The 26,602-nt window shown below is 36.1% G+C and overlaps 2 protein-coding genes across 3 annotated transcripts in view; one reads left to right on the top strand and one right to left on the bottom strand.

Moving 5' to 3' along the window:
• The window catches only part of LOC113230092 (rho GTPase-activating protein conundrum), a 117,344-nt gene extending 102,965 nt beyond the window's left edge, over nt 1-14,379 (top strand). The window contains exons 4-11 of one of the 2 annotated variants that reach the window (XM_026463848.1): nt 7,556-7,680; nt 8,139-8,314; nt 8,426-8,531; nt 8,653-8,924; nt 9,033-9,199; nt 9,874-10,051; nt 12,940-13,123; nt 14,059-14,379. In XM_026463848.1, the coding sequence (XP_026319633.1) occupies nt 7,556-7,680; nt 8,139-8,314; nt 8,426-8,531; nt 8,653-8,924; nt 9,033-9,199; nt 9,874-10,051; nt 12,940-13,123; nt 14,059-14,233 (1,383 nt within the window). In that variant the 3' untranslated portion in view covers nt 14,234-14,379. The remainder of the gene's footprint in view (nt 1-7,555; nt 7,681-8,138; nt 8,315-8,425; nt 8,532-8,652; nt 8,925-9,032; nt 9,200-9,873; nt 10,052-12,939; nt 13,124-14,058) is intronic. The other variant, XM_026463849.1, reaches the window with a different exon arrangement.
• A 340-nt stretch (nt 14,380-14,719) lies between these two features.
• On the bottom strand, nt 14,720-20,425 carry LOC113230093 (nucleoporin Nup43). The gene is made up of 3 exons (XM_026463850.1): nt 20,012-20,425; nt 17,625-17,796; nt 14,720-15,499 (listed from the first exon to the last, which is right to left on the bottom strand). The coding sequence occupies exons 1-3, from the start codon at nt 20,368-20,370 to the stop codon at nt 14,981-14,983; spliced, it is 1,050 nt and encodes a 349-aa protein (XP_026319635.1). The 5' UTR covers nt 20,371-20,425; the 3' UTR covers nt 14,720-14,980.
• Nucleotides 20,426-26,602: the final 6,177 nt, after the last annotated feature.

Below are 26,602 nucleotides of genomic sequence, written 5' to 3' on the forward strand. Positions count from 1 at the left end.
TATCGACTTCAAACAAAGGAGGAACTTCTCAATTAGATTGTTTTTTTTTTAATGTATGCGATAACACTGTTTTTTGAATTTGTGAACCGATTTTGATGTTTCTTTTTTTGTTGGAAAGAATGAGACCAATAGTGAGGTACTCATTAATAGGTCATTTAAATTTCAAGAAAATATTCCACCTCTAAGGATGAATGCGGTTTCGCGCACTTTCAGGTAACCGATCTCAATAAACCTTAGCAATTAGATCCACAAACTTTAGAAGTCCGTTTTTTTTATAAAAAAGTTATAATTATTTATATTAGCAACGATTATATATTCATCGATATCGTATTTTAAATTGTATTATTGTTGCGTTCTAATACAAATACAAATGTTTTGAATTCTTCTTCTTATCGTAATACATACACTATACTATTGTGACCCAGAATTTCAGCCACGTAGCGTCACTAGTAGCTGATTAAATCCTCAAGCGTGCAGCTGTTAGGGCAGGGCACGATATGAGCTGGGCCATCGTTTGATCACATTGCACAAATTCCCCACCCGAACACCTTAATGAAGCCTATTTAAAAGACCTCCAGATCGACCATGACAATTGTTTAATGATATTTCAGGTATGCATCATTAGGGTAAGTTCCGATAAGTCGAGTACGTTAACTACTTTTACTTGTTTTCAAAAGAGAATTTTGTGCTCTATCTTTTGCTTTATAAAACGGATATTTGAACATTTGTCACCGCGTTTTAGTTAGTGGAGGGCAGAATGGTAGTTGCTACTCTTTCGAGTCAAATGTTAAGCTATGGGACGATGCGACCCCCCTTCCATCGTCATTCCACCTTTTTGTCACATTGTCTCTGGTTTCTGGCCACTTGTTTTCAATTTTAAATGGTTCTTTTATTCCTTTGTTTTTGTTTCGTTTCGTCGTTACTCCCTGCTCAGTCGCTGAAGCGAGCAGTGCTTTTTCTATCACAAAAAAAACTTGAAAACATTTTTTTATAAAACCGGGTTTATTTTCACTATTTCTTTTTACTTTTGAATTTTGACTCGCTATGGAGGCTACGATGGGATCCAGGCTACATACAATCAACAGGACATGCTTACGCAGTGGTAGCAGTGCGTGACAACCTTTTCAACTATGTTAAGACTGAAAACAATTATTTTAAAGTGTTTTCGTAAATCAATATAAACAATAAAATGTTAACGGCTTAAGGCAGAAGCATTTCGCAGAATATGAAAGTAACAGGTTGTTATTTGCAAGAAATAACTGTATTTACACGGAAAGGCTATGAATAACAACGCGGTATTACGGCGGCCTTGGGTGGACATCGGTTTTGAATGGAAAATGGCCGTGGTTTTACTGGTTTATTAAAGTATTCTGAGGTAAGCTAGGTTATTATCGCAGACTGTGAAGTGTGCTATATTTCGCTCAGTGTAGGCTGTAAGACAGTTACAGCATTTTCGTAAAATTAAATATTAGAAGATTTATATGCATTGAACATTATAATGAATCAGTACAAATAAATACAAATACAAAATGCTTTATTTCGCTCAGAAAGGTCACATAACAAGTTAGTGAGAGCTGGAGTCTGTACTAGGTTGGGGACCTGTGCTACAGATCACCAGACTCACTCCCTCTAGGTGTATAAAGAACTTAACATTATTTTAATTATTTTTTATTTTTTAATTAATGATAGGTATTAGTTATCAATTATTTTCTTTCATTACAAATTCATCGTTGTCTCATTTCAATTGGGGTATTATTAAACGAGCAAGTATGCTTATAGCGTACTTCATATACATAACAATCTACACATTTGATAAAATTCCAGTACTCAGTTAATTTGAAGTTCACTTTCATGCAATAACTGGTTACCTCAATTTAAAACCTGCATTATTTCGTTGCAAGTCGTTTTTCCTCGTATCGAATAAAAGTATGAAGTGAATTGTGGGACTTAACGCTTTCCCTGCATTTTATTTTGTACTTGTACTTTTTGTGAGCAAAGCTGATGCCTTACAAGTTCGCTTGCGAGTGGAGACTGATTTTTAGACTACAAAAAAAAAGGAGGAGGTTCTGAATTCGACTGTATTCTTTTTGTGTGTTGGTTACGCGATTGTTAATAGATTTCGATGATTCTTGTCTTGTTGGAAACTTGAAATATTCCACCTCTAAGGCATAGGTACTAGGGGATGAATTCGGTTGTGCGCACTTTCCAAAAACCAATTTCAATAAAACTTGCCAAATAGATGTAATACCATGAACTTTATAGGTCTTTTTTAAATAGTTACAATTCATTTGGAAACGGGTATAAACGCGTTTACATACGAATAGATTTTTTCACACGTACCTAGTTACACGACGTGGTCACGGGCTGACTGGTGATGCGATGTTTACATCTCCATCTCGGCGGTAGAATCTTCATCCACCCGCATAACATTTTTTTAAAGTACCGCTCCACAAACACTAGGTAGGTGTGAAAAATAGCTATTCGTATATAAACGCGAAAGTTTAAAAGTATACAAAGCTATAATTATTGCGAAAATCTATTATAAAATATGACCTAGCCCTTAAACGATCTTGGTGGTCCAACTGTTTGTACTATGGGCGTTGGAGATGAATTTTTCCAAATATGTTTTAGTCTGGTGCGGTTGTATGGCACTCTTGGTGCAATAAGGTCACATTTGCATGTGTGTTGCAAAAAGCGAGAAAACTAAAATCCGTTGCCCACTGCACCGAACTCGCAACGAGAAATCTGCGGGTAATAAGGTCCACGATTCTACAAACATCTACCCACAAACCTGAAAAGTGTTACAAACAAAGTGTCGAGGAGTTTCTTTTGAAACAATTATAATTTTGTTTTACACGACTTCGTTGTAATTATACAAGTAGCAGTTATGCTACTTTTTTCATATTCGTTATTAATGTTTGCGTTAGTGACAATCATATTATCCTAATAATAATAAATAAATCGTTTATTACATGAAAATGCAATTGGCTACAAATTTAAAGCTTTTTAACACCATTTTCTCTGGTACCTGGCCAACTACTTAGAAATTTTGAATCGTTCTTAAATTCCTTTTCTTCTTCGTCACTTACTTTTCTTCTTTCCATCGCGACTCTCTACGAAATTACCGAAGCGAGCACACGTGCTCGACTTGACGATTGAAAATTATATAACCGAACTGCTTATAAAGCATAGTATTTCTTGAAATTACAAGCTCGTTTGGGCCTTTACGCCTTTACTTTACCTGTTCTTTTCCCTTCTCTTGTACTCTTTATTTCTACAATAAAATTCATGTGGACCGAACCTTCTATTTAATTGCGCGAAGCCCACGTGACAAAGCAATAAACCTGTAAGAGCGCTGCTGGCGCTGGTGGCGACTCCTGTTGGCACCGCTTTAGCATGTCCATGGATTGTAATGTAGGATGGAAAGTGTAGTCGTAGCCTCCGCAGCTTCCGCAGTCTCCATACATCTTCCTTAGTAAGTTAAAACTTTAAATTTCAAAATAGTGATAGTAAATCCAGTTTTATGAATATTATTCCCGTTTTATTAATATTTACGATCTTTAAAATATTTATTGCACAAGAGATTTTTGGTAAATGGTAAACGATTCAAAAAATTAAAGAGAAGACGTGTTCGCTGCCGCAGTCGAGCAGGAAGTGACGATGAAACGAAACAAAATCAGAATGCGAGGCAAAAGAACTATGGTACAATTAAAAATTTAAATTTAAATAGGAGTGGCCAGGAACCGGAGAAAGGCGACAAAAAGTGGGATGACGATGTGAGGTCACACTGTCACATATCTTACCTATCGTACGTCATATCGTACACTCGCATAGATATGTATAACAACATCAACAGTACAAAACTTAGTCATCTGAGATTTGTGATAAAAATTTCTTTTTCGCTTTCTTTTTAAATGTTAATTTAAATAAATTATTTTCACATTGTATTTACACCCTTACCCTTCAACACTAGAACGCAGTAACGTTTACATTACTACTCACATCAGTGCTTCCTTAATGAGCCTTACAGCAAAATGATGTCAAAAGAAGGAACTTAAAACGGAAACGTAGAACCGGTACTACCTATTGGAGTCAACTTTTCTACCGCGGAAGTATCTGCCTGCTCACTGTACACGTATTACTAAGTCAGTAGAGCCGACCGGTCGGCGCAAGGTGATTATCTATCGGTTCTGTCTGATAGGGTTATTAATCAGAACTGTTTTCTTGACCGTTATTTTGATAGTAGTGGTAATTCTGCGCTTAATTTAAAATATATTATAATATATATCGAGTTCTTAGGTATTCGCGATTGTTACGTGATTAGATTTTATTCTAATTTCTATTAATAATTAATAATAAATTGAACTTAATAAAAATTCATTGGATAAAATAATTTGTAAAATGTAATGTAGCGTAAATTGGAATGTTTTCTTTGTAAAATTTAAAATGAGGTATTTAATTAATAACTATAGGGAAAAAATAGGGTGGTTTGCATCAATATTAGACATAACTGGTTGAAGACTGTACCACCTCAGTCAACCGTGACCATGGGACCTGTAAAGGGCCCGAAACGTCGGTTTTTTGAAAAAACAAATATACGCGATTTAAATCCGGAAAAATAGTTTCATTCTTTATTATAATATAATTTTAAAATATCTGAATAATATACCACTTTGTTGTTTCTTTCTGTTGTTTTCAAAATTTCTTCGATCCGTCTGGATTGTTTTTAGTAGCAGTAGAGCTATATTACCTATTTCTACCGTCAAGCAGTAATGCTCACATTACTGCGTTCCGGTTTTAAAATGTAACGGTGCTTGTGAAATTACAGGCACATGGGACTTGTCAACTTATGTCTCAAGGTGATGGGCGCTGCTAAAAAAGCTTGAACCAGCGACTTCGCCAAACTGGGTCTACCGTTCCGTTCGTTCTGTGATATTATAAATAGTTATAAACTTTTTTGTAATCTATAATTAATTGGCAAGTTTTATTGAAATTTTTTTAGTAGACAGTAGGTGAAATCCTATAAAGCGGATTCATCGCTTAATTTGCTACCCTTAAAAGTATATTTTCTCCAAATTTGAATGGGACACCACAGCAAAAAGAGATACATCGAAATCGTTCTACAAATGTCGGAGTTATCGCGTAACAAACACTAAAAGTATACAGTCGAATTGGAAACCTACTCCTTTTCTTTAAGTCATTAAAAAAAAACCTTTGAATGCATTGACTTACAATTACATGGACGTCGGGTCCGCGCTAAAAAGTGTCCGCACTTGTAGGGCGTTAAAATCGTATACAGAGCGTTCTTCACGCTTTAGTCTTCGTTTGTTCGACTGACAGCGAAGCAAGCAGAATTAGACAGTACTGCGATGACATTACAATTTAAATTCAACGTTTTAGCTTTTTCATATTCCTTTACATGTCACTACGTTTAAATAGGTTGACTTGGGACATTTTTTTCGTGGTTTTTGTATTAGACCCGTCGTCTATTTATTTGTAAGTCAATGTTTGAATGTCCATATTGTTTCTATGACACTCTTCCATTATATAGCCACACTCGTAACACAGAGTTTTGAGGTTTTTTGAAGCCGAAGGTTTATGTTAACAAGGCCACGACCATCCACGCCTTGAATGAGGAAATTGAGAGCTCTGTATCAACGAAATTCAACCATAGTTATGCAGAATGGTCATCAAACATTTCATGAAAGCAGTGCGAATGTGCCCGCAAAGCCATTGAGGCCATTTAACCGACATACTTTACCACATATAACCCCATACCATGTACTTCGTGGATCAATAAAAAATATTTTTTTGTACAACACAATTTTGAATTATCTGCCGTCCGCGAACTAAAAGTGGCAAATTATTTTTTTGAGATATCATAAAAAACCATAACCCAGTTGTAGAATTCTGAAATTGTTTAGTGATATTTCAGTTATACATCGTTAGGATAAGTTCCGATAAGTCGAACTCGTTAACTAATTGTAGCCGTTTTTGAAAAAGAATTTTGTGCTCCATTTTTTGCTATTTAAGACGGTTATTTGACCATTTTTCACTTAGCTGCGTTTTAATTAGTGGACGGCAGTTATAAACCTGTTTTCTGTCAAAGTTACTTCTTGCGTGAGTTTTGGACACCCGTTGTAATGAAATCGTACGTATATGCATAATATAAGCCTAATACCCAATTACGGCCTGGCCCTTCCGGAAGACGGCTCGTGGTGCAATGAATCGCCAAACAAGGACGTGAATGGCGGTAACGTTTCTTTAATTGATACCTCTACATGGCCATAGGTAGTTTTAATGTGAGGAAGTAGGTATTTTGTAGAAGTAGTTATGGTAGTTTCTTAACTATTACCTACTATTTTGCTGTAATTTAATTATGATCCATTTTCAGAAGTTGTTATTTAGTAGAAGTCTGTTCTTATAACTGTGTTCACTGTCATGTTTTTAAAGATAATAGAGTATAAAAGTGTATGTCATGAAGTACTGCCACCTTACCAATTTCTGCCGCCAAGAAATTACTGGCTTGTCAACTCATGTCTCAGGTTTGACAGGCGCAGTGGCATTGCATCTTTGCGATTTATAGCTCTGAGTGGCACTGCATTATGGACGCCTTGTAGCTTACGATCAGGCGCACGACTTTTTCGTCCCATTACTGATATTATAAAAAAACTTTACGCTATGATGGACTGTTGTGGTCCGAATTGCAAAGATTATTGTACATTCAGCCTAATTGTCATAAGTTCTTATGCAAGAACTCGTAGAAGATTCCCTCGTTTTCAAAAACATTAGGATTTAAAAGCTTTCGCATAAAATTGTCAATAGGTATACGATGACTTTCAAAAATTACGCAACGATGTGAGGACAATACGTAATTTTAAATTTCTCTCTCCATTAGAAAGAAACAAGCAATTCCTGAGTTTCAATGTGGGAGACATTAGTGCAATTATAAGCTGTCCCACGATTGTTGATGAGTGGTGGTTTAATACTTTCTATGCAGGAAAAACTCGTGTATATAAAACACAATGTATGTACGTTCAGATTTCCGACACTTAACGATCGATTAATAATACGTCTTATGTGTCAGAGGAAAAAAAAACTATAAATGACATGAGGTTTGTTTGATATGCAGCAGCAAATTGCTGACGGGTTGATAATAAGATATGTAGGTAGTCATGAAGAGGAAAGTACGTAATATGTGTAAATGCCGTAGTTAAACAAAAATGATCCAATCCAGTCATTTTCGAAATACCTATGGAAGTTTTAAGTTTAATAGAGCTTCTCACTCTCGTTTTATGCTGAAAACTTATAATGTCATGTAAGTCCAAAGATATTTATTCACGATTGTATGTTGGATTGTTTTGGATGATCTAAGAGTTTACGAACTGTTTGATACACACACATAACTCATTTTTTTAATTTTGTGGATTGGATCCTTTTTGCTTAACTACATCCTATTAGACTTTTCAAAGCCTTAAAAAACACTCGATGATTTTCACAGGACATCTATTATGTAATTCAAAAGTATAACGTAAAATTTGTAATTTTTTTTCAGAACTCTAGTGGCAGCGAGCCTCGATCTCGGAGTGCGACTCCCGACTCTTTGGACTCGCTGCCAAGCGGGGGGTCCGGCAGTCCACCAGCCGAGTGGGCTGATGCTGTTACTCCACCCGATTTTGTGTAAGTATTACACAAAAAAGAGAAAGATCTCCAAATAACCTTGCCCCGTAACCTATAATATGAACATGCCTATTGTTGATTTTTGCGCATTGCCTCAGGGCATCGGTGGCATTCTTTATAACGCATATTTTCGCAACTGTAAAAAGAATGATAAATTACATGTGCCGGTTTTCATTGTTGTATTTTGCAGAAGTGAAATCAGGTCACATCACTAGCATTAATCTCGGGAATCTTACAAATATTTCACTGTCTTTTGTCACCATTTGGAGATGGCCTTCTTTGATAATGGTTAACGATACGTACTCATAGAAAGCTGGTACTTTGTCATCTGAATGTAATCTGATGCGATTAGTAATTGTTCCAAGTTACCTATGCTCTAGTTAAAGGTAATTTATGTTTAATTAGGTATTTTCGCGGTTTCATAGCTCCGCGTTTAATATCATATTTCTTGTTTGCAGCGATAGTTTCCCGCCACCTGGCACTCATGCGCCATTGGCTCGGACACCGTCAGCACCAGCTGCGCCGCGGCGTTCACGCCTCTCGCCCCCCGGCCAGCATGACTCGCCTCCGCTAACTATGCACGAGCTCTTCAAGCCCAACGATCTTCACTGGGCTGACATTGCAAGCAATACCGGTAAGATGTTCTTTCTGACTATTATGTTGACCTGGTACCTATATGACAGAATTACATCATTTTAGAAGACTACAACAGTCTTAATAAATACGGATTGTTTACCAATTTCAGAGGGAATCGAATTGATAGGCTACCAAAGATATGGGACAGTCCAAGGACCAAGAATAGGCAAGGAGCGAATCAACGGGTCTATCTTGAAGGACAACGATCCCTTCATGTAAGTAACAAGTTCTGTTTCTTTGTTGACTTTTTACTCAATTTAGATACCCGAATAGGAAACATGTGTTCTTAGTACGCACCTGAAAGTGCAACTGCTTAAATATCTTTTTCTGTCACCGTAGCAACAAACACACAACGATATCGCGTGCCAAAAGCGCAGCATCTGGCCAGCAGCCACTCAGTTTCGAACACAAATTCAACCTAGACAGACAGATGATGGAACACGAGGAGGAGTGGCCCGAAGACGACAGCACCATTGACATTGAGAACATCGGAGAACCCCAGTTGAAACGCCTACAGCCACTTATTTGGTTGGAATTAACCACGATGTTCGATAGATACTCGCTGCCTTTCCAGAAGAGGAAGCCGCCCAAGAAGAAAAGGAAAGAAGGTAACAATGCCTTAAGTTGAATGGCATACTTGCGAATCACACAATGTCATATATCGTATAGCAGTGTCCATCTGGCAGGATCTAAAACATAGTGAACGGTGTTTACAGAAGGCGCGGTCTTTGGCGTGGCACTGGAGACACTGCTGCGTAAAGATATGATCCTGTGGGAGGAGACCTGGAGCTCGGTGCCAAGCGTGGTGCGCGCACTCATCACCGCTCTACGAGCACGAACGCAAGATGAGGGCTTACTGCGTGTGCCTGGCAACAAGCAGAAGGTGAGGTTTTTGCTATTTTTCTGTCTTTTAAGAAGAAATAAAGATTGCAAATTTTTTTTGGGTCTTTAAGAGCTCAAAGTTGGCATTTATAACACTAGACATATTTCAGCTTAGGCTGCTAACAGATACGATTTTGGTTGCATGAAGTCGGTTTGGACTGCATCCAGTTAATGCGTGAAGTCGTTATTCGAGACTTCAACTGCAAGAAGTTGGTAACGACTTCACGCATTAACTGCATGCAGTCAAAATCGACTTCATGCAGTCAATCTTTTAAGTCATTCTTTCAATAATCTTCAGTCAATCTTTTAGTAGCAGTAGAGGTCCTTGCGAAAGAGTTCGTCCAGGGTAGTATTGTCACTTTAACTATTTCTGCCGCCAAGCAGTAATGTCAGCATTACTGTGTTCCGGTTTTAAAGGGTAAGGTGCTGGTGAAATTACAGGCACATGGGACTTGTCAATTTAGGTCCCAGAGTGACGGGGGCAGTGGTAGTGCACCTCAGACTTTTGCGATTTAAAGTTCTGAGTGGCACTGCAACTGTTATGGACAGGCGTGTTGCTTACCATCAGGCGTGCGCCTGATTTGTTCGTCCCGTCACTTGATACTATAAAAAAATCTGCTAACAGCCTTAGGATTGTTTCACACGAACTATTTCTAATAGGACTTATGCTTTCAGATCGAATCCTTGTGTCAATTAATCGAGCGACAATGGTACGAAGACCGCGGCGCCGTGGAAGCGGCCCTATCGCGGGCCAGCAGTCACGACCTGGCCGCGGTGTTCAAGAGATTGCTACGGGCTCTCCCCCAGCCGCCGCTCACACAGGAGCTGATGCGACTCTTCTATCACACTTATGGTGAGTAAACTCGATATTAAAAGATATTCTTGACCATATTCCCTTTACGTCAACTCTTCAGGCAGCAAACAAATTGACTGCATGTTTGCAGTCAATTCGTTAGCTGCCTAAATGCAATGCAATCAGTCTCGGCTGCATGAAGTTAATGCGTCGGTTTCGACTGCATGCAGTAATGCGTAAAGTCGTTATCCGAGACCTCGACAGCATGCAGTCAATTTGTTAGCAGTCTTATAGATACATGTCGCTTTTATTCCTTTTGCGTTGGCTTGTTAGATACGTGTCCTCTTTGTGTCGCTTTTATTCTTTTTACGTCGAGTCAAATATGATGACGATATGTTTTGTCTTGCTTTAATTTCCTGTACGCCAAACGTAACCTAAGTACAGTGGAAAATTGAAATTTAATAAATTAGTTTATTATTTATCGAGGTCTTAGGTTTTCGCGATTGTTACACATAGGAAATGAAACTATTTTTCCGGATTTAAATCGCGTATATTTGTTTTTTCAAACAAACCGACGTTTCGTGCCCTTTACAGGTCCCATGGTCACGGTTGACTGAGGTGGTACAGTCTTCAACCAGTTATGTCTAATATTGATGCAAACGACACTATTTTTTCACTATAGTTACAATAGTTATTAATTAAATACCTTATTTTTAATTTTACAAAGAAAACATTCCAATTTACGCTATATTAAGTTTTACAAATTATTTTATCGAATGAATTTTTATTAAGTTCAATTTATTATTAATTATTAATAGAAATTAGAATAAACTATAACATATTAATTAGTACTGCAGTCTTATGTCTGTTTGGGATTTTTCATTAGAGGAAATACTGGATCCCAAACTGGTGGTACGGAGAAACCATCTTCCCTGTTGAAATTAGGATGTTTTTTAATTTCAATGGCCTCTCGCAGCATCCTGGGTAGATAACGGTATTCTTTTGCAAGGACCTGGGGTTTGTCGAACTTCATTGAATGTGTAGGTTTATCCATGACATGCTCGCAGACTGCAGACTTGTTTACGCGACGGTGTTTGACATCAGCTATATGTTCTTTGACGCGGGTACAAATACTTCGCTTTGTTTGTCCAATATTAGAGATATAGTTTATTATTTGATTGTGCAATTAATGAAAATAAGGAGTAGGTATTTCTATATACTAAAATAACACTGTTTTGCCGAGAATATTTATTTTGTAGTGATTATATGACTGTGAAATTAAATTTATGTCATAATATTGTGTATAATAAAAATAATAATAGGGGTTAAAGTATGAAATTGCCGATTTGTACTCAAAATCTAAATTGTTTATTTTTTAAATTTTTAACAAATTTATTTAATCAAAATAGTTGCCATTATTATCTATACATTGCTACCATCTAATGGGAAGGTTATTAATGCCTTTGCGATAGAACTCCGACGATCTAGACTGCACAAACTGTGTGAAAGCATTTTGTACTGCCTCCTGGGAAGAAAACTTCTTGTCACGTAGATAATTGTCCAAATCACGAAAAATATGGTAGTCCGTTGGAGCAAGGTCTGGTGAATACGAAGGATGACGAATGGTTTCTAACTGCAGTTCCTGAAGGGTCAAAATGATTTCTCGTGCTGTGTGAGGTCTCGCGTTGTCGTGGAGCAATAATGGTGAAGATCGATTCATGAGTCGGGGCTGTTTTACTGCTAGTTTTGTCAACATGGTTCGGAGTTCGGCACAATAGACATCTGCCGTTATTGCTTGACCAGATCGGAGAAAACTATAGTGAATAACACCATGCTGAGACCACCAAACAGTTACCATTACCTTTTTATTGGTAAGTTTTGCTTTAGGACACTGTTGTGGCATTTGACCTGGGGTCAGCCATTGCATTTTTCTTTTCCGGTTATCATAAAGAATCCACTTTTCATCACATGTTACAATTCGATCCAATATTCCTTCATTTCTGTACCGGTTCAACAAGGCAACACAAGTTTCAACACGCGTTTCTTTCTGCAGATCAGTCAAATCATGAGGCACCCATTTTTCGTATTTTTTTATTTTATTGATTTGACGCAAGTGAGTCAATATTGTGGGTAAGGTAACGTTAAACCATGCCGCTAATTCCTGGATAGTTTGACTAGGATCGGCTTCCACTATCTCTCTTAATTCATCGTTATTCACCTGTGTGGGCGGTCTTCCTCGTGGCTCGTTCTTTAAGTCGAAATTTCCATCACGAAAGCGTTTAAACCAAAATCGCACGGTGCGTTCATTAGTAGACCCCTCTTCAAACGCAGCATTGATATTGCGGGCTGTTTCTGCCGCGTTAGTTCCGCGTCGGAACTCGTATTCAAAAATCACTCGAATTTTCGCAGTATCCATCTTTCTTGTCTAAATTGAATAACAAAAACAATTGAAAGTCGATATTCAAATGTTTCAAATTTAAAAAAAAAAAAATAATCACAGAAACCATTTGAAAAAAGTTTCATTCGAAAACCTCAAACCATGAAGATTCTATGAAAATTCAAAGAACCTATTGCAATAAAACGGCAATTTCATACTTTAACCCCTAATATTACTTTTATGAGCTAAGAGCATCCAGTAAATGTGTATGAATGAAAAAAAGAACCAACCGAATTCTTTACAATTATCGTTAAACATTTAAGTTCTATTTTTATATTAAATAGTACTTGTTTTAGCGCCTGTTTCACCATCTCCGAGTATAGGTACGCTAATAGTCGAATATAATATAGGACGATCAAAGACATTATTATAGTATAATATCATTGTATTATGTTGTTTGTTGTGACTTTATTATACCATTATGAATCCGAATTTTAGGAATTCTTGATTTTCACTTAGTCTCTGCATGTGCTTATTTTTCTTTTGTTAAAACCACGGTTTTTCGTTTCAGCCCTAACCGGCACAACGCAAGGAAGAGCCCTGAACCTGCTGGTGCTGCTGCTGCCGCCGGAGCAGCGCGCGACGCTGCGCGAGCTGCTGCGACTCGTGCGCCAGATCGTGGCCCACAGCGACACCAACAAGATGAGCGAGCACAACGTCGCTATGATCATTGCGCCTACGCTGTTCCCGCCCAGGTACAATTATTTTGCACTAACATCGTTACAATAGCTTGTAAACTGTCATACAGTCAATTTTGGTAACTTTGTACACTTCTCAGGTTCTTACGTATATATTAAAATAAAAATAATATTGGTCGAAATAGGTTTTATTGATGAGCGATTGTCCTTTCGTACCCAAACTTGGAATAATTTAACTAAAAATTATGAACCAGAAAAACACTCAGTAAATTGCGTTTAAGGGCCCATTTAACGTTACCCCGACTTTTGGTTTTTTGTTTGAATTGACTTGTTTTGAAAATCCTTTTTCGTTAACTATTTAACTGGGATTATACTCATATTTTGAATCTAATAAAAATATAGTCCTGACTAATTAAAATAAACTTGTCATAGCGAACAATTTACTTCGGCATACCATTCACCAATTAGCAGTTACCACTAATAGAAAATGAAGCACAAAGAAATAGTAGTAAAATTTTTCATCCTTCGGGACAGGTTAAGGCGTCTAATTAACCATTCTGCCAGATCTTAGATTGAAATTTTTCTTCAATAGTCTAATTTTGTGACATTTTTTCGTGGGATATCGTTTGTCTTCAGTAATATCATTGTTTGGCTTTATGGCGGCCATTTTGAAACTCCGCACAACGAAAATGGCGCGTGACTTTCAAAACTTCTTTGGTACCTAACTGTCAAAGTTAAACGTAGATAATAAGTCACATCTGACATCTAGAATACTTGGTCTTTCCGTTTCACGGAGTTATCGATGTACTTATTTGACTACAAGTTTCTTTAGAAAAAAAAAACGAATCTTCTAAGCAGTTTTATTACCATCTTGACGGTACTATTGAGGCCATTGGCCAAGAGCAGGACGCATAATGATCTAACGATGATATTATATAGATTATATAGATATCAGACAATTTGTGTTCCTAATCTCGTATTGTTTATTCTAGCCTCCTGATCAAGCTATCAGACAGCCTGGAGACGCAGCTAGCGACAGCCGCGAACAGCTGCCATGTGACAGAAGCACTCATGCGGTGGAGCGAGCAACTATGGACTGTGCCTGCCTCGCTCTACACCACCTCCCAGAGGAAACCACATCCACACCGTAGAAACCACCATACTTGAATATGCCCTAATCGAGGTTACGGCTGAGTTGCACATACCTTTGATGGTCAATGGAGACCAAACCCATCAGAGATTAATTAAGGACTTGGACACGATCAGAATACCTCTGATTTAATGGACCAATCCATATGGTGCTCATGTATTAAGGACAACGGATATATCTGTCCTGTTGTGCTGTGTCTGTTTTATTCCTGAACAATATTATGGTTTGAGTGATATATTTTTAATGTAATACATGCATATACTCCGTGTTAATTGTATTGTTAACGCATTTAGTGTGGTATAGAAATGTGAATAAGATGCCAAATATCAGCTACTTCTTAATTTTGTTTAGTGATATTTTCATGAAGATATCTTGTTCCAGTTTATTAAGGCTGTTCCCACTATGTAATCACTTCTTGTTTAATTAAATTACTTATATTACATTAAAATAACAAAATCATGGTGCCATTGAGTTTCGGTTTAGTTGGAAAAGTTACCGTTTGGCAAGATTGCAGCGTTTGTGTTTTCACCATGGTGCCTTTTATTGATATTTTGTAATTTACTTGTAAATTTTATTCCAAACCTGTAAGAACTATTTCAAAACGTTATTGTATAATATTTTACCAATACTTTGACTAGGCAAGCAAAGACTGACTTGGTGTTTAGTTTATAAACTTGATATAATAATATTTCTAAGTGTATTTACTTCAATAAATAAAAATACCTGTATTTAAAAAGAACCTGTTTTATTACGTAACTGACCAATCAATATTTGTAATTCTTCATTAAATACACGGCTTCATTATCAGCACCACAAAGGATCCTTCCTCTGTCACAATCGAGAGTGTTAATTGCCTTATGTAGCGTTGGCATGAGTGAGTTTACCATCATAGGGCTTTTATCCTCCAAGGGCATCCATGTAGACGGTTGATTATCAGGGCCTTTTGTACTTTTGGTCAGCGATTCCATGTTCCAGTCCCATATCTCTCCGCTAACAGAGCATGAAATTAGTTTATGAGGGTTTTCAGGGTGGAATTGCATTTCTGACACACCAGCAGCATGAGCATTAAGTAGAGATGTTGGGAATGAGTTCACACGTAGATCCCATACAGCTAGTGCTCCAGATTCTGAGCCCGCAAGAACTATATGTGGCTGAGTAGGATGGTTAACAATGCAGGTGGCAGCCGCTTCATCTCCAGCTAGAAGAAATGATGCAGCAGGTTTGTCTTCTGGAGACCGAAGATCCCAAATCTTCATATGACCGCGAATGTTGCCTGTTATTAGCTGTAAAGAGATAAATAATAGATAAATAAATTATTTGATTACGATTGTTAAAACGATTTAAGTCCTCAATAATAAAATATCACCATTCCAAGCATTGACTTACAATTATATGGACGTCGGGTCCGCGCTAAAAAGTGTCCGCACTTGTAAGGCGCTAAAATCGTATACAGAGCGCGACACTCCGCTTTAGTCTTCATTTGTTCTACCGATAGCGCGATACTGCGATGACATTACAATTTAAATTTCGAATAGGTTGACTTGGGACATTTTTTTCGTGGTTTTTGTATTAGACCCGTCGTCCATTTATTTGTAAGTCAATGATTCCAAGTCATATTTTTGAACAAATAAATTTAAAAAACATACTGAACAATATAGTGTTATAATTATTAGTAGAAATACATTCCTACAAATTCCTTTGGTCCGGCCGGATTCGAACCGACGTCTTCTAGCAAACCGTGGCAGACGCTATGCCAACTAAGCCACGGAACGAACCAACGGACTTCACGAATTTTTCCATGTGCTTGTTTGTTGGATCTTTGTATTTGGTTTTTAATGACTTTTTAGTCGTAGCGCCATCTATGAGAAATCCATGAAAGTATTTCGTCACTCAGTTAAGTAACTTTACAGCTACCAGCCATGACGAAAGTTGATGATGTCGCTATTGTCTGTAATTAAATTATTATTGAATGGATATTTAGAAATTATTTATTTAATGTATTGTTTAATATTTTAATGCTGTTTTCATCATTATAAAATAGAATTTTGTCATAATGGGCACAATGGAGTTAAATGGCATATATGGCTGCAGTGTTAAAAAATACTGCCAGTCGAGACATTTTGGGTGAAACTTAGCAATAACATATTGGAACTGTGGAATGTTCGTAAAAAGCAATAATTCTATTACTGAAATTTAAATTCTTTTTAGCCATAAGTTGACGAGTCCCAAGTGCCTGTAATTTCACCAAATTTACTTTGAAGAAATTTACTTCAAAGCAAATTTGGTGAAATCTTTAAAACCGTATAAAATTGGTATGTACACAAGAGCTTTCGTCCTGCATTGACAATAATAAAATGCATCATTTATTAAGCTTCCTCAAAACGTCTCAACAGACAGGATTTTTAACACTGTGGGCTGGTGTCATTGTAAATCTGTTGCCTCTTTTTAAGAAATAAATAAACTATTTTTTCTTTGTTTATGTTGTATTATATGTTCAATTTTACTATAGATCAATTCTATAATTAATAATTCTAAGCTCAATATGATATTAGGCGTTAACTGTTTTTCATGTTTCCTTGTTAAATTTTGGCTTATTAGATTTTTACACGTTTTCACTAGAGCCACAGAATTAATAAAAATAAACCAAATAATGTAATAATGAATAATGTGACTCAACTACATCATTCACTTCACTTCACGCGTAAAAGCCAGTCTTTGTTGTTTATTTACTTATTTTAGTGTCATTATTATCATGCCTTTATTTCTTACTTTAAGTCGTACAATAGATCTCTTGTGATTGTGTTTATTGGGAAGAATCTGATTTCCAAGATACATTATCATACCTGTTTGGAAGCCGGAGCATCACAATTTTGTAATGCTTCATTTATTTGATAAATAAAGATATTATACCAATTAATTGCCTAGTCTCACACTAGAGGAATTCCCTGCACTATGAGTACCAAAGCAACGGATTCACTCTGGTGCACTAGCCAGAACACCAACTTAGAAAAGTTAATTTCTCAACTTGAACCTACCGGGAACCGAACCTTCGTCTAGTGTCCAGACTGCAAACCGTTGAACCGTCATCATAAAAAATAATATTATAAACTACTAACTTATCAGATTTTAGTACGTTCTGGATATAAATACTGCCGCTGTTAGTTGAAAGGGCGCATGTGAAAATTTTTCATAAAATAATTGTTATTTATACTTGTTATATATGCTATGATCAGCAAAAAAAGGCTGATCTGTCACTAGTTTTGTTTTTTCCTAGGTAGATAAGGTATGAAGTTACCACAAGAGGAAGTAGATATTGTAAATTTAATTTCATTAAACATTATTTTCTCGGTTTTAAATTTTTGTCACAACGCCCATTCAAGTAATAGCAAAATAGTCTAGTAAACTTACTTCATTATGTTTAAAAAAGCAAACAGAATGTAAAGAGCAGCTATCAGCTTCTTTGATAGAGCGTGTGATGTCTCCTCTCCGTCCGCTGAGAATGTTGATATGGCCATCTTCACCTATGGACACTATGTCGCCTTCTATTGTGTCTAAAGACGTACATGAACACTGCTCTGAGCTAGAATAAGAAAGAAAAATCTAGTGAGACACTGCTTAATTGAAAGTAGAAAGCTATACATATTTATTATGATTGTTAAAAAAGAACGAATATGACCATACTGCACTGTAGTATTGCTCTTACCAACTGAGGTACGGGTCAAATTATCGATTAGTCGAAACTTTCGTATGTCTTTTTGTTAAAGATCTTTGTACTGGACCTGTCGGCATTCTGAGCCACTAGTGACATCTAGTGAGAGATTTTAGAACCTTCACCGCAGCCTTTAGTGCTTCAACCGACGCAATCGCAGACCGTCGCTTTTTGAACAAATGTATTATTTGTGATTTTTTTTGTTAAAAATCTTTGTACTGGATTTGTCAGCATTCTCGGCTGCTCAGCCCATCGGGTTAAAATAGTTTTTTTTAGTGTTCAATCTTTGTAATAATAATCATTATAAAAACTAGTGCAGTTATTTCACGAAAAAATCTCAAATTGTACATATTTATGTGAAATATGAGAAAAGATTTAAGAAAATTAAAGATTTTAATTTCATAATAGGCTAGTTAGTTAATCACCACCTAATTCTGATGGGTGTACAAAGTTCCATACTGGGAAGGCACAGGCCACAACGAGAGGACATAAAAAGCCTGCCAAGGAAGTCCTTCAGTTCTTTATGTCCATGCAAAAGAGATAAAAACATTGCGCATTTTCCTTCTTGAAACTTTGGTGTGAAACATACAATGTCTTTTTCATGTTTTATTTTTATAATATCAAGAGACGGGACAAGCAAGTTGTGCACCTGGTGGTAAGCCACATGCCAGTTCATAACAGTTGCAGTGCCACTTAAAGCTCCCAGCAGGCACCTTGTGACTTTTATTTATTTTCAAAAATTAAGATGCAGTTACGTGGTCAACGATTTTCATCACCTGAAGGGGCTGTCGCAGAGTATGAAAAATATGTTTCAGACATTGTCACGGAGGAGTGGCATAAATGTTTTCAAAATTGGTTCATTTGTATGAAAAAGTGCATTAACGCAAACGGACAATATTTTGAGAAACAAGAAATTAATCTCTGACCATTTATAGTATTTTTTCTTATTCATTCTGGAAACTTATAGTGCGTCCCACATAATAACAGGGTTCGAAGTATGTTACACCCCATACTTGTGGGTACATGGTTTGGTACAGATGCAGAGACTGAAAAGAGGGTGTTGGCTCAGTTGAAAGATGTGACATTGTCTTAGCAAAATATAAAAAGGCATTTATACCCAAAGAAGGATACAAGGGGGATATATTCTGATTAGGTTTTTTTATTAAAAAATGTGCTCATGTAATCTTCACCTCACCTGTTGGAAAGTGATATTTGAGGTTGACAGTGTATGCACACCTAAATGATGCCTAATCACTCTCGCCTTGTAAGGCTCAAATCATAACATTCAGGGAACAAGTCTCCAGGCAGGGAATTCCACTCTGTAGCTGTTCGCCATATAAATGTGAAAGTGAAATGCATTTCGAGTTCTTAGGTTTTCGCGATTGTTACATATAGGAAATGCATTTGTTTTATTATAATAATCACATTGGAACCCCAGTCGATGTCTAGTCCCGCAATGATAGAAAGGGGAAATTCCATCGCACACTGTCCTTGACATATTCTGTAGAATATTGATAAGCAGGCAACTACATGGCAGTGTTCACCTGTACTAATACCAGTCGAAGATATACTTGAGAAAAACTAAAATTTCACATAACTTCTAGAGATCTACAGTATGGTATGGTAAAGGATAACCTATAACAATGTCGAAATTTTTTTATCCGAAATTATGTTTGTTCAAATTTTCATTAGACCAAAAACCGAATTATAATGAAACAGTTGTTCTTTCAGGATATGTTGAATGTTTATTGCAAAGACACAATTAGGTTCGGTTAGGTTAAGTTAGGTTTAATGGAAAAAACATTTTCCTCTCAAAATTACTTTTGAGGTTATGAAATTTCGACCAAACATTATTTCCGGAAAATGTCATTTCGAACTACTGGAGGAACTAGGTAATCATGGTAAAGGTAAACAGGCTGGTTAACTCTATTTAACATTATGTATATTACGTCTACAGTTCACTATTTTCGAAAAAACATAAAAATTACAAAATACTTGTGGTTGTGGGGCAGAATGAAATTTGGTCATTATGGATTTTATATATCAGCAGATTCTATATTCAAATTAAAAAAGGTATAAATCTCACCCAAAATTATGTAAATTTTTCCAGTGAAACACTTCCTTCAACGGCATATCCTTCTCATACGCGCTTATTGCAAGCAAAATAACCTCTCCATCGGACGTAGATACGGCTATTTTATTCTTTTCTGTGAACTTTATTTGCGTAACGTCATCTTCCACAGTGTACTCCGATAATGTACGAGGATACTCCACATCATCATCATCATCTTCGTGGGGTTTCTCAAATGACCAAACTTTGACAAAATTTGTGTAGTCGTCCCAACTTCCAGTTAAAAAACACTTTGTTTCAACGTAATCTTCAGGTATCCACCTGATTTTATTGATCTTCTGAGACACAAACGTTCCCTGTACGTCTAGAGACATTTTAAATCAAGATTTAAGCAATCTTTAAGGGCATAAATGTATTTTTATTTAATGCGGACAAAATAACAATCCGCTTCTTTTGTCAGTTTGAAGTTTTTTTTTTTATGAAGGCTTTGGCAAAGCCGACAGCCTAACATGAAGTTTAAATGTTTCTGTAAATATGGCCGCCACAAAGAGGATAGGCAATTTGAGGCGGCGTGCTTGGATTGACTCGGGATTCCTTAAAACGGGCCGATACGGGTATTTTAGTTCGAGATTCGTATAATTTCGCGTTTTAATCTTCGATTAAGGCACAATAGCACTATTCCACTTAAAACTAGATTTCAAAAATAGTTGAAAGTCAAAATAAAAACGACACTTTTCCCTCCAAAAGGTCCAGAAAGAATCCTCAGTTTGAAGTTAGAATTGCGTTACGTTTTACGCCATATATTTTGACATTTAAAATACAGTGAAAAAATCACTCAATGATCTCAAAAAGTAAACTCTCTTTGTGCTAAAGCTTTTCAAGCGCACATTTCTGGGTAAAAAATATAATTCTTTACACAATTATCCAATGAACCGCCGCCGCGTCGTGAATATTTAATGACAATGCTTTATTGCATAGTCGTGATTGTATATCCTCCTGCGTGTTGTCATGAAATGTATAATATTTTTCTTATCGCCTCGCCTCACCAATTTTGTTTTTAGGTCGGGTTTCAACAAAGTATTACAAAGACTAAAGAATAGTGATGAACAAGTTGAGCAACTCCCGAATATCAGTGCCTCCAGTGAAAAAGGGAATAACTCAAAATCGACACTTTTCAGGAGAGGCAAAAAACCATACTTTTATTGATTATTGGTTAGGTATTCGCATTTATTATTAGTACTTTTTATGATTTCTAGCATTGACTTACAAGTCAATGATTTCTAGCTTTCGTTTCATGGGTATTGGTAAAAAATTCAGTCATATTTTCTATATTTTTTTTAAAATTTTTTTCGAGTTGCGTCCTTGTTATTGAGTACTTAACGGTAATAACACGATTTATATTAGCAAACTTTAAGACATAAAACGACTTATTCCCTTAACTGCGACTGTTGTGTGGTTATACACTACAGTACAATATTTATGATCATTCCCCTATATAAGCAATACTCTTTGTTTATGATACTAACCACATTGATTAAAGATATAAATCGGTAAAGGAATAAAACGACAAGTTTTCTTTTGTGATCTATAAACCAATAGCAACACGGTATAGCCGCGGGTATGACCAATCGTGTCCAGTGGAACAAATGGAAAGCTCCACCTTTATGGACACTGTGGAATAAGGTAATAGTCGCTTTTAGTCCTGCTTTTTCCTCGTCATTCATTGTGGAACAATATGAAAAGATTTAGATTAGACTCCCAAAAAATGCCTGATAACTAAAATTATGCCCTTAGGAACAGTGAGTTATGCCCTCAGTGCAATAAAAAAAACGACGTTAGGAGACTGCTAGGGAGGTGTCCTTTTGATAAGTTATGTAATCGGACACGCTGAATCCAATGTTGCAATAAAAACAAAAGGGCATTACTCGTCTTATTCCGTTTTCCACTGGAGGCACTGATATTTGGTGCATCAATACCTACACTCAATGATATTATATTCCTACACTTCACTCCAAGCATACTTTGACTTCACTGAAAGCGTACGGTTGTCACTATTATTTTAGTTGTAACCTACACAGGTTGTAGTAAACATACTTTGAAAAAAAAACATAAAGTATTTATCGCAGTATTTTCGTGATAGATTGAAATAACCTTTGTCAAATGCAATACATACGTATTGAAATTTTTTTACCAGCATTGGTGTCTCGATTATGGAAGCATGGTTATGAAATAGGAATGCGTGCGAGAGTGCGTGTGTGTGTGTGTGTGAGAGAGAGAGAGAGAGCGAGCAAGTGCCTGTGAGTACAGGTATCTGCGAGAGCCTGTGAGTACATACGAGAGCTTGCGATTGCATGCGAGTATGTTCGTGTATGCGCGCATGTGTTCGTCGATAACTGTTCTGATGATTGTTATGATAGTTTTCTTTTGATTTGTTGAATCCATGATTGTATCTTACTGGTCGGCGCGAAAGAGAAGGCGTCGATTTTGATATAGGTACTGTTGTAGTCTATATAGCTATTGGTATCTAATTTCTTGGCGACCAGATGGACTAATATAGGGTCCCAAGTTTGCGTATCCACGCCAAGGTTATGTATAGCATGTACGGTTTCCATTGCAGTATCGTACAAGCGTTTTAATTCATATTATGATTGTTTTTGTAACGAGTACCTGCGAGTGCATTACCACCTTCTTGTGAGTATAGAGTTCTATGGTTACCGCTAATGCCAGCTAATCGCTGGGCCATTCAATCAATCAAAAAAATCAAATAAACAAATAAATAAAAATTATGTAATTTACCTCGCGTATTCATAGGTCATCAAGTTACTTTATCATGAACTTACTTTAACTGTAATGGTTAGTTGGGTTTTATTACTGATATGATGTTACGATAACAAATAGTCAGTGAACGACTGGGTTAAAGTTGCAATGTTATTTAACATAGAATATAGGAAATGAAACTATTTTTTCGGATTTTAGTCACGTATAGCGTGACCGACCCGTGTCCATGAGACTTGTAAAGGGCCCAAAACGTTGTTGGTTTGTTTGAGAAAACAAATATACTCCATTTAGATCCGAAAACATAGCTTCATTTCCTATGTATAACAATCACGAAACCCTAAGAATTTAGGTGCAAATCGTGTCCGCTATGTAAGATTACAATCATTGTATTGATAGTCCCTTATCTTTATTTTTTTTTAGTTGTTGAACTTGCGCAGCTGGATAGTGCGTCCAAACGATTTGTTACTAGGAGAAAAAACAGGTGTGGTGTATTATCACCAAACGTTAAATATAGTAAAATATAATTCCCAGTTCCAAGCAACAAAAATGTATAATTATTTCCCTACTCCTCTGAAAATAGTACAGAAGCTATTTTACTTAAAAAGTTTTTAAAATATGTCTTGTTGAAATAATTATTTTATAATATCGAGTTCTTAGGTTTTCGCGATTGTTACACATAGGAAATGAAACTATTTTTCCGGATTTAAATCGCGTATATTTGTTTTTTCAAACAAACCGACGTTTCGGGCCCTTTACAGGGGTGACCAACTCAGTCAACCGTGACCATGGAACAAATATACGCGATTTAAATCCGGAAAAATAGTTTCATTTCCTAATTATTTTATAAATTTGAAAAATTACTTGATAGAGTAGAAAGTGTGTGACATTGGAAAATAAAAATTGTTTAAGATATAGGTCAAAAATTAAATCATCATGGAGGGTTGTCTGTAAGATGGTTTGTTCGGCAATATGCGCTATATAGCGTTTTCATTCACCTAGATGTAGCGATGAAGATTAGTAAATGTTGCAGTTTCTGTCCAAGTCTTGCCACGGCGAAGAAAACTACTAACTACCTACGCTGGGCCGGGTCACTAGTTTAACAACAATTTTCAATGTAAATTAAATTTCAATTCAGTTCAATAATGGACGTTTTTTACGTGGTACCAATTTTTCGCGCATTGTTATTATTGGATTGGAGATCTATGGATATATTTATTGGATATCTATGGATTGGGTGCAAACATCTAATCAGTTCCCTCGTAGTTCTTGTTGGATCGACTTCAATAGACCCAACTACTAATTATGTAACATTTAAACAAAAATAAGGCATGCATTTTACAACAATCTCAATATTTTCCAATTTTTATAGGATTAAATTATAATCATAACGCAAATGTCTTCTAAATATAACGACAATATTAATCATAATTTTAACGAGTTTGAATTAATTATGGAAGACAGTTTAAAGCGGATTTTTTCAACCAAAAAAACGTAGTAATATGTGGAAAATATATTAATTTATTTAAAAGTTTTAACTTGATTAATCTTTTCTTAGAACCAACTCGCATCACTGTCTCCTCTTCGACTTGTATTGATAACATCTTTTGTAACACACACGCAGTGTCTAAATCAATAATAAAAAGCTTAAGATCAGACCATAGTGGCCAATTGGCTTCTTTTAATTGTAAAATGAGCAAGAAGGTAGACCAATTTTTCTGCAGACCGATTACCACAGAACGAATCATTAGATTTCAAAATAATATCGGCAATAGTTTAAATTCGCTACCCCATATACCGGACGTTCCAAATACTTTATATAGCACGATATTTGGTTTAATTAAAAATGAATTTGATAATATATTTAAATCGAAAACATTAACTTTCCATACAGAGACTAAATTCAACGACTGGGTAACAATAGGTATTCTTAAGAGTAGGTCTCGTTTGTATGAGCTATATGCTATGAAAATTTATAATACTAATTCCAATTTCATAGAATATGTTAGAATTTATTCAAAAATATTTAAAAAAGCATATGTAGCTGCTAAGGTTAAACAAAATTAGACAATCGGTAAATAAATCTAAAACTACTTGGAGCATAATAAATAAAGAGTCAGGCAGGGTTAAACAACACGATCGAGCCATGGTTTTAGAATTAGACAGCAAACTTATAAAATCTAAAGATAAAGTAGCCCAAGCTTTTGAATCGTTCTTTTCGGAAATTGCTGTGAACACTACAGAATTATTAAATTCCTCCCCTTCACTTGCTATCGATCTTCTAAAAGAAAAAGTTAACGTTTGTGGCAGTTTATTTAATTTCTGTCATGTTAATCCACAAGATATCATAAAAGCTTTTAAATCAATACATGTTAAAAAAACTGAAGATCTCTGGGGCATATCAACTAAAGTTACAGACTCAGTTATTGATCTAATTTCCCCACAATTAGCTATAGCTTTCAAAAGGTGCGTTGACGAAGGTGTTTTTCCCGATTTAATGAAATACAGCAAGGTTATTCCCTTATTCAAAAGCGGTAGGAAAGTTGATCCTAGCAACTATAGGCCCATTTCAATTTTACCAGCTTTAAGTAAAATATTCGAAAAGGTTATGCTAACTCAATTACTGTCGTATTTCGGTAGGAATCATATTTTTTATAGTGAACAATACGGGTTTACTAGTGGTAGATCGACTAGCGATGCGGGGGTAGCGTTACTAAAACACATCTTTGATGCTTGGGAAAGGTCCCAGAACGCTATTGGTGTTTTCTATGACCTCTCAAAGGCATTTGATTACGTTGATCATATTACTCTTATCAGGAAGCTGGAACATTACGGTGTAAATGGCAAGGCGTCGAAACTTGTCTCGTCATATCTCAATGGTAGAATTCAGAAAGTAGACATAAATGGAGTGACTTTGGGTTCTCCGGTAAAAATAGGTGTTCCGCAGGGCTCAATACTTGGACCTTTCTTATTTCTGATTTATATTAACGATCTGCCACTCTTTGTTAAGGACCATTGCGAAATAGTGTTGTTTGCTGATGACACATCCTTGATTTTTAAAATAGAGAGACATGACATTAACTATGACCATATTAATGATACTCTCTCTAAGGTAGTTTATTGGTTTAATGCTAACAATTTATTGCTTTATGCCAAGAAGACAAAATGTGTTAAATTTGAATTACCTAACGTAAAATCGACTAGTGCAAGCATAGAAATAAACGGAGAAAAGTTAGACCTTGTTAATAAAGCAGTCTTCTTGGGAGTGACCTTAGATAGTAAACTTCAATGGTTTCCACATATATCTTTCCTGGCCAGAAGATTAAGCTCCGCTGCATAATACGCAGTCCACAGAATACCTGAGCTTACCGATGTTAGTACTGCTAGACTAGTTTACTTTAGTTACTTCCATAGTCCTACGGGATTCTCACGTGGGGTAAAGCGGCAGATATTTAAACCATATTCGTATTGCAAAAACGAGCGATTCGTTCTGTGTACCGTCTAGGCTCTCGGGTTTCCCTCAGAGAAAAGTTTAAGGAGACTGGTATCATGACTCTGGCATCACAGTACATTTACTCAAATATTTTATATGCCCGTAAAAATATACATAATTTCAATAAGAAAGAAGATATCCATAATATTAACCTTAGAGCTAAGTCCAAACTCATGGTACCACGATTTCGTTTAACGAAGGTAAACAACTCTTTTATGGGGAACTGCATACGTTTTTTACAATAAGATTCCGAAGCATATATTAAGTTTATCATTTCCTACGTTTAAAAACTACATTAAAAATATTTTGGTTGAAAAATCATATTTCAAAATTGAAGA

This window comes from Hyposmocoma kahamanoa, unplaced genomic scaffold (genome assembly GCF_003589595.1).
Source record: "Hyposmocoma kahamanoa isolate Upper Pololo Valley unplaced genomic scaffold, ASM358959v1 63, whole genome shotgun sequence".
NCBI lineage: Eukaryota > Metazoa > Arthropoda > Insecta > Lepidoptera > Cosmopterigidae > Hyposmocoma > Hyposmocoma kahamanoa.

Coding starts and splice junctions, on each gene's coding strand:
- LOC113230093 (XM_026463850.1), bottom strand. CDS start 20,370: ATGTCTCTAGACGTACAGGGAACGTTTGTGTCTCAGAAGATCAATAAA. Junction 17,797..20,011: donor AAAAATTTACATAATTTTGG/GTGAGATTTATA, acceptor TTCTTATTCTAG/CTCAGAGCAGTGTTCATGTA. Junction 15,500..17,624: donor GCTTTTTTAAACATAATGAA/GTAAGTTTACTA, acceptor ATCTCTTTACAG/CTAATAACAGGCAACATTCG.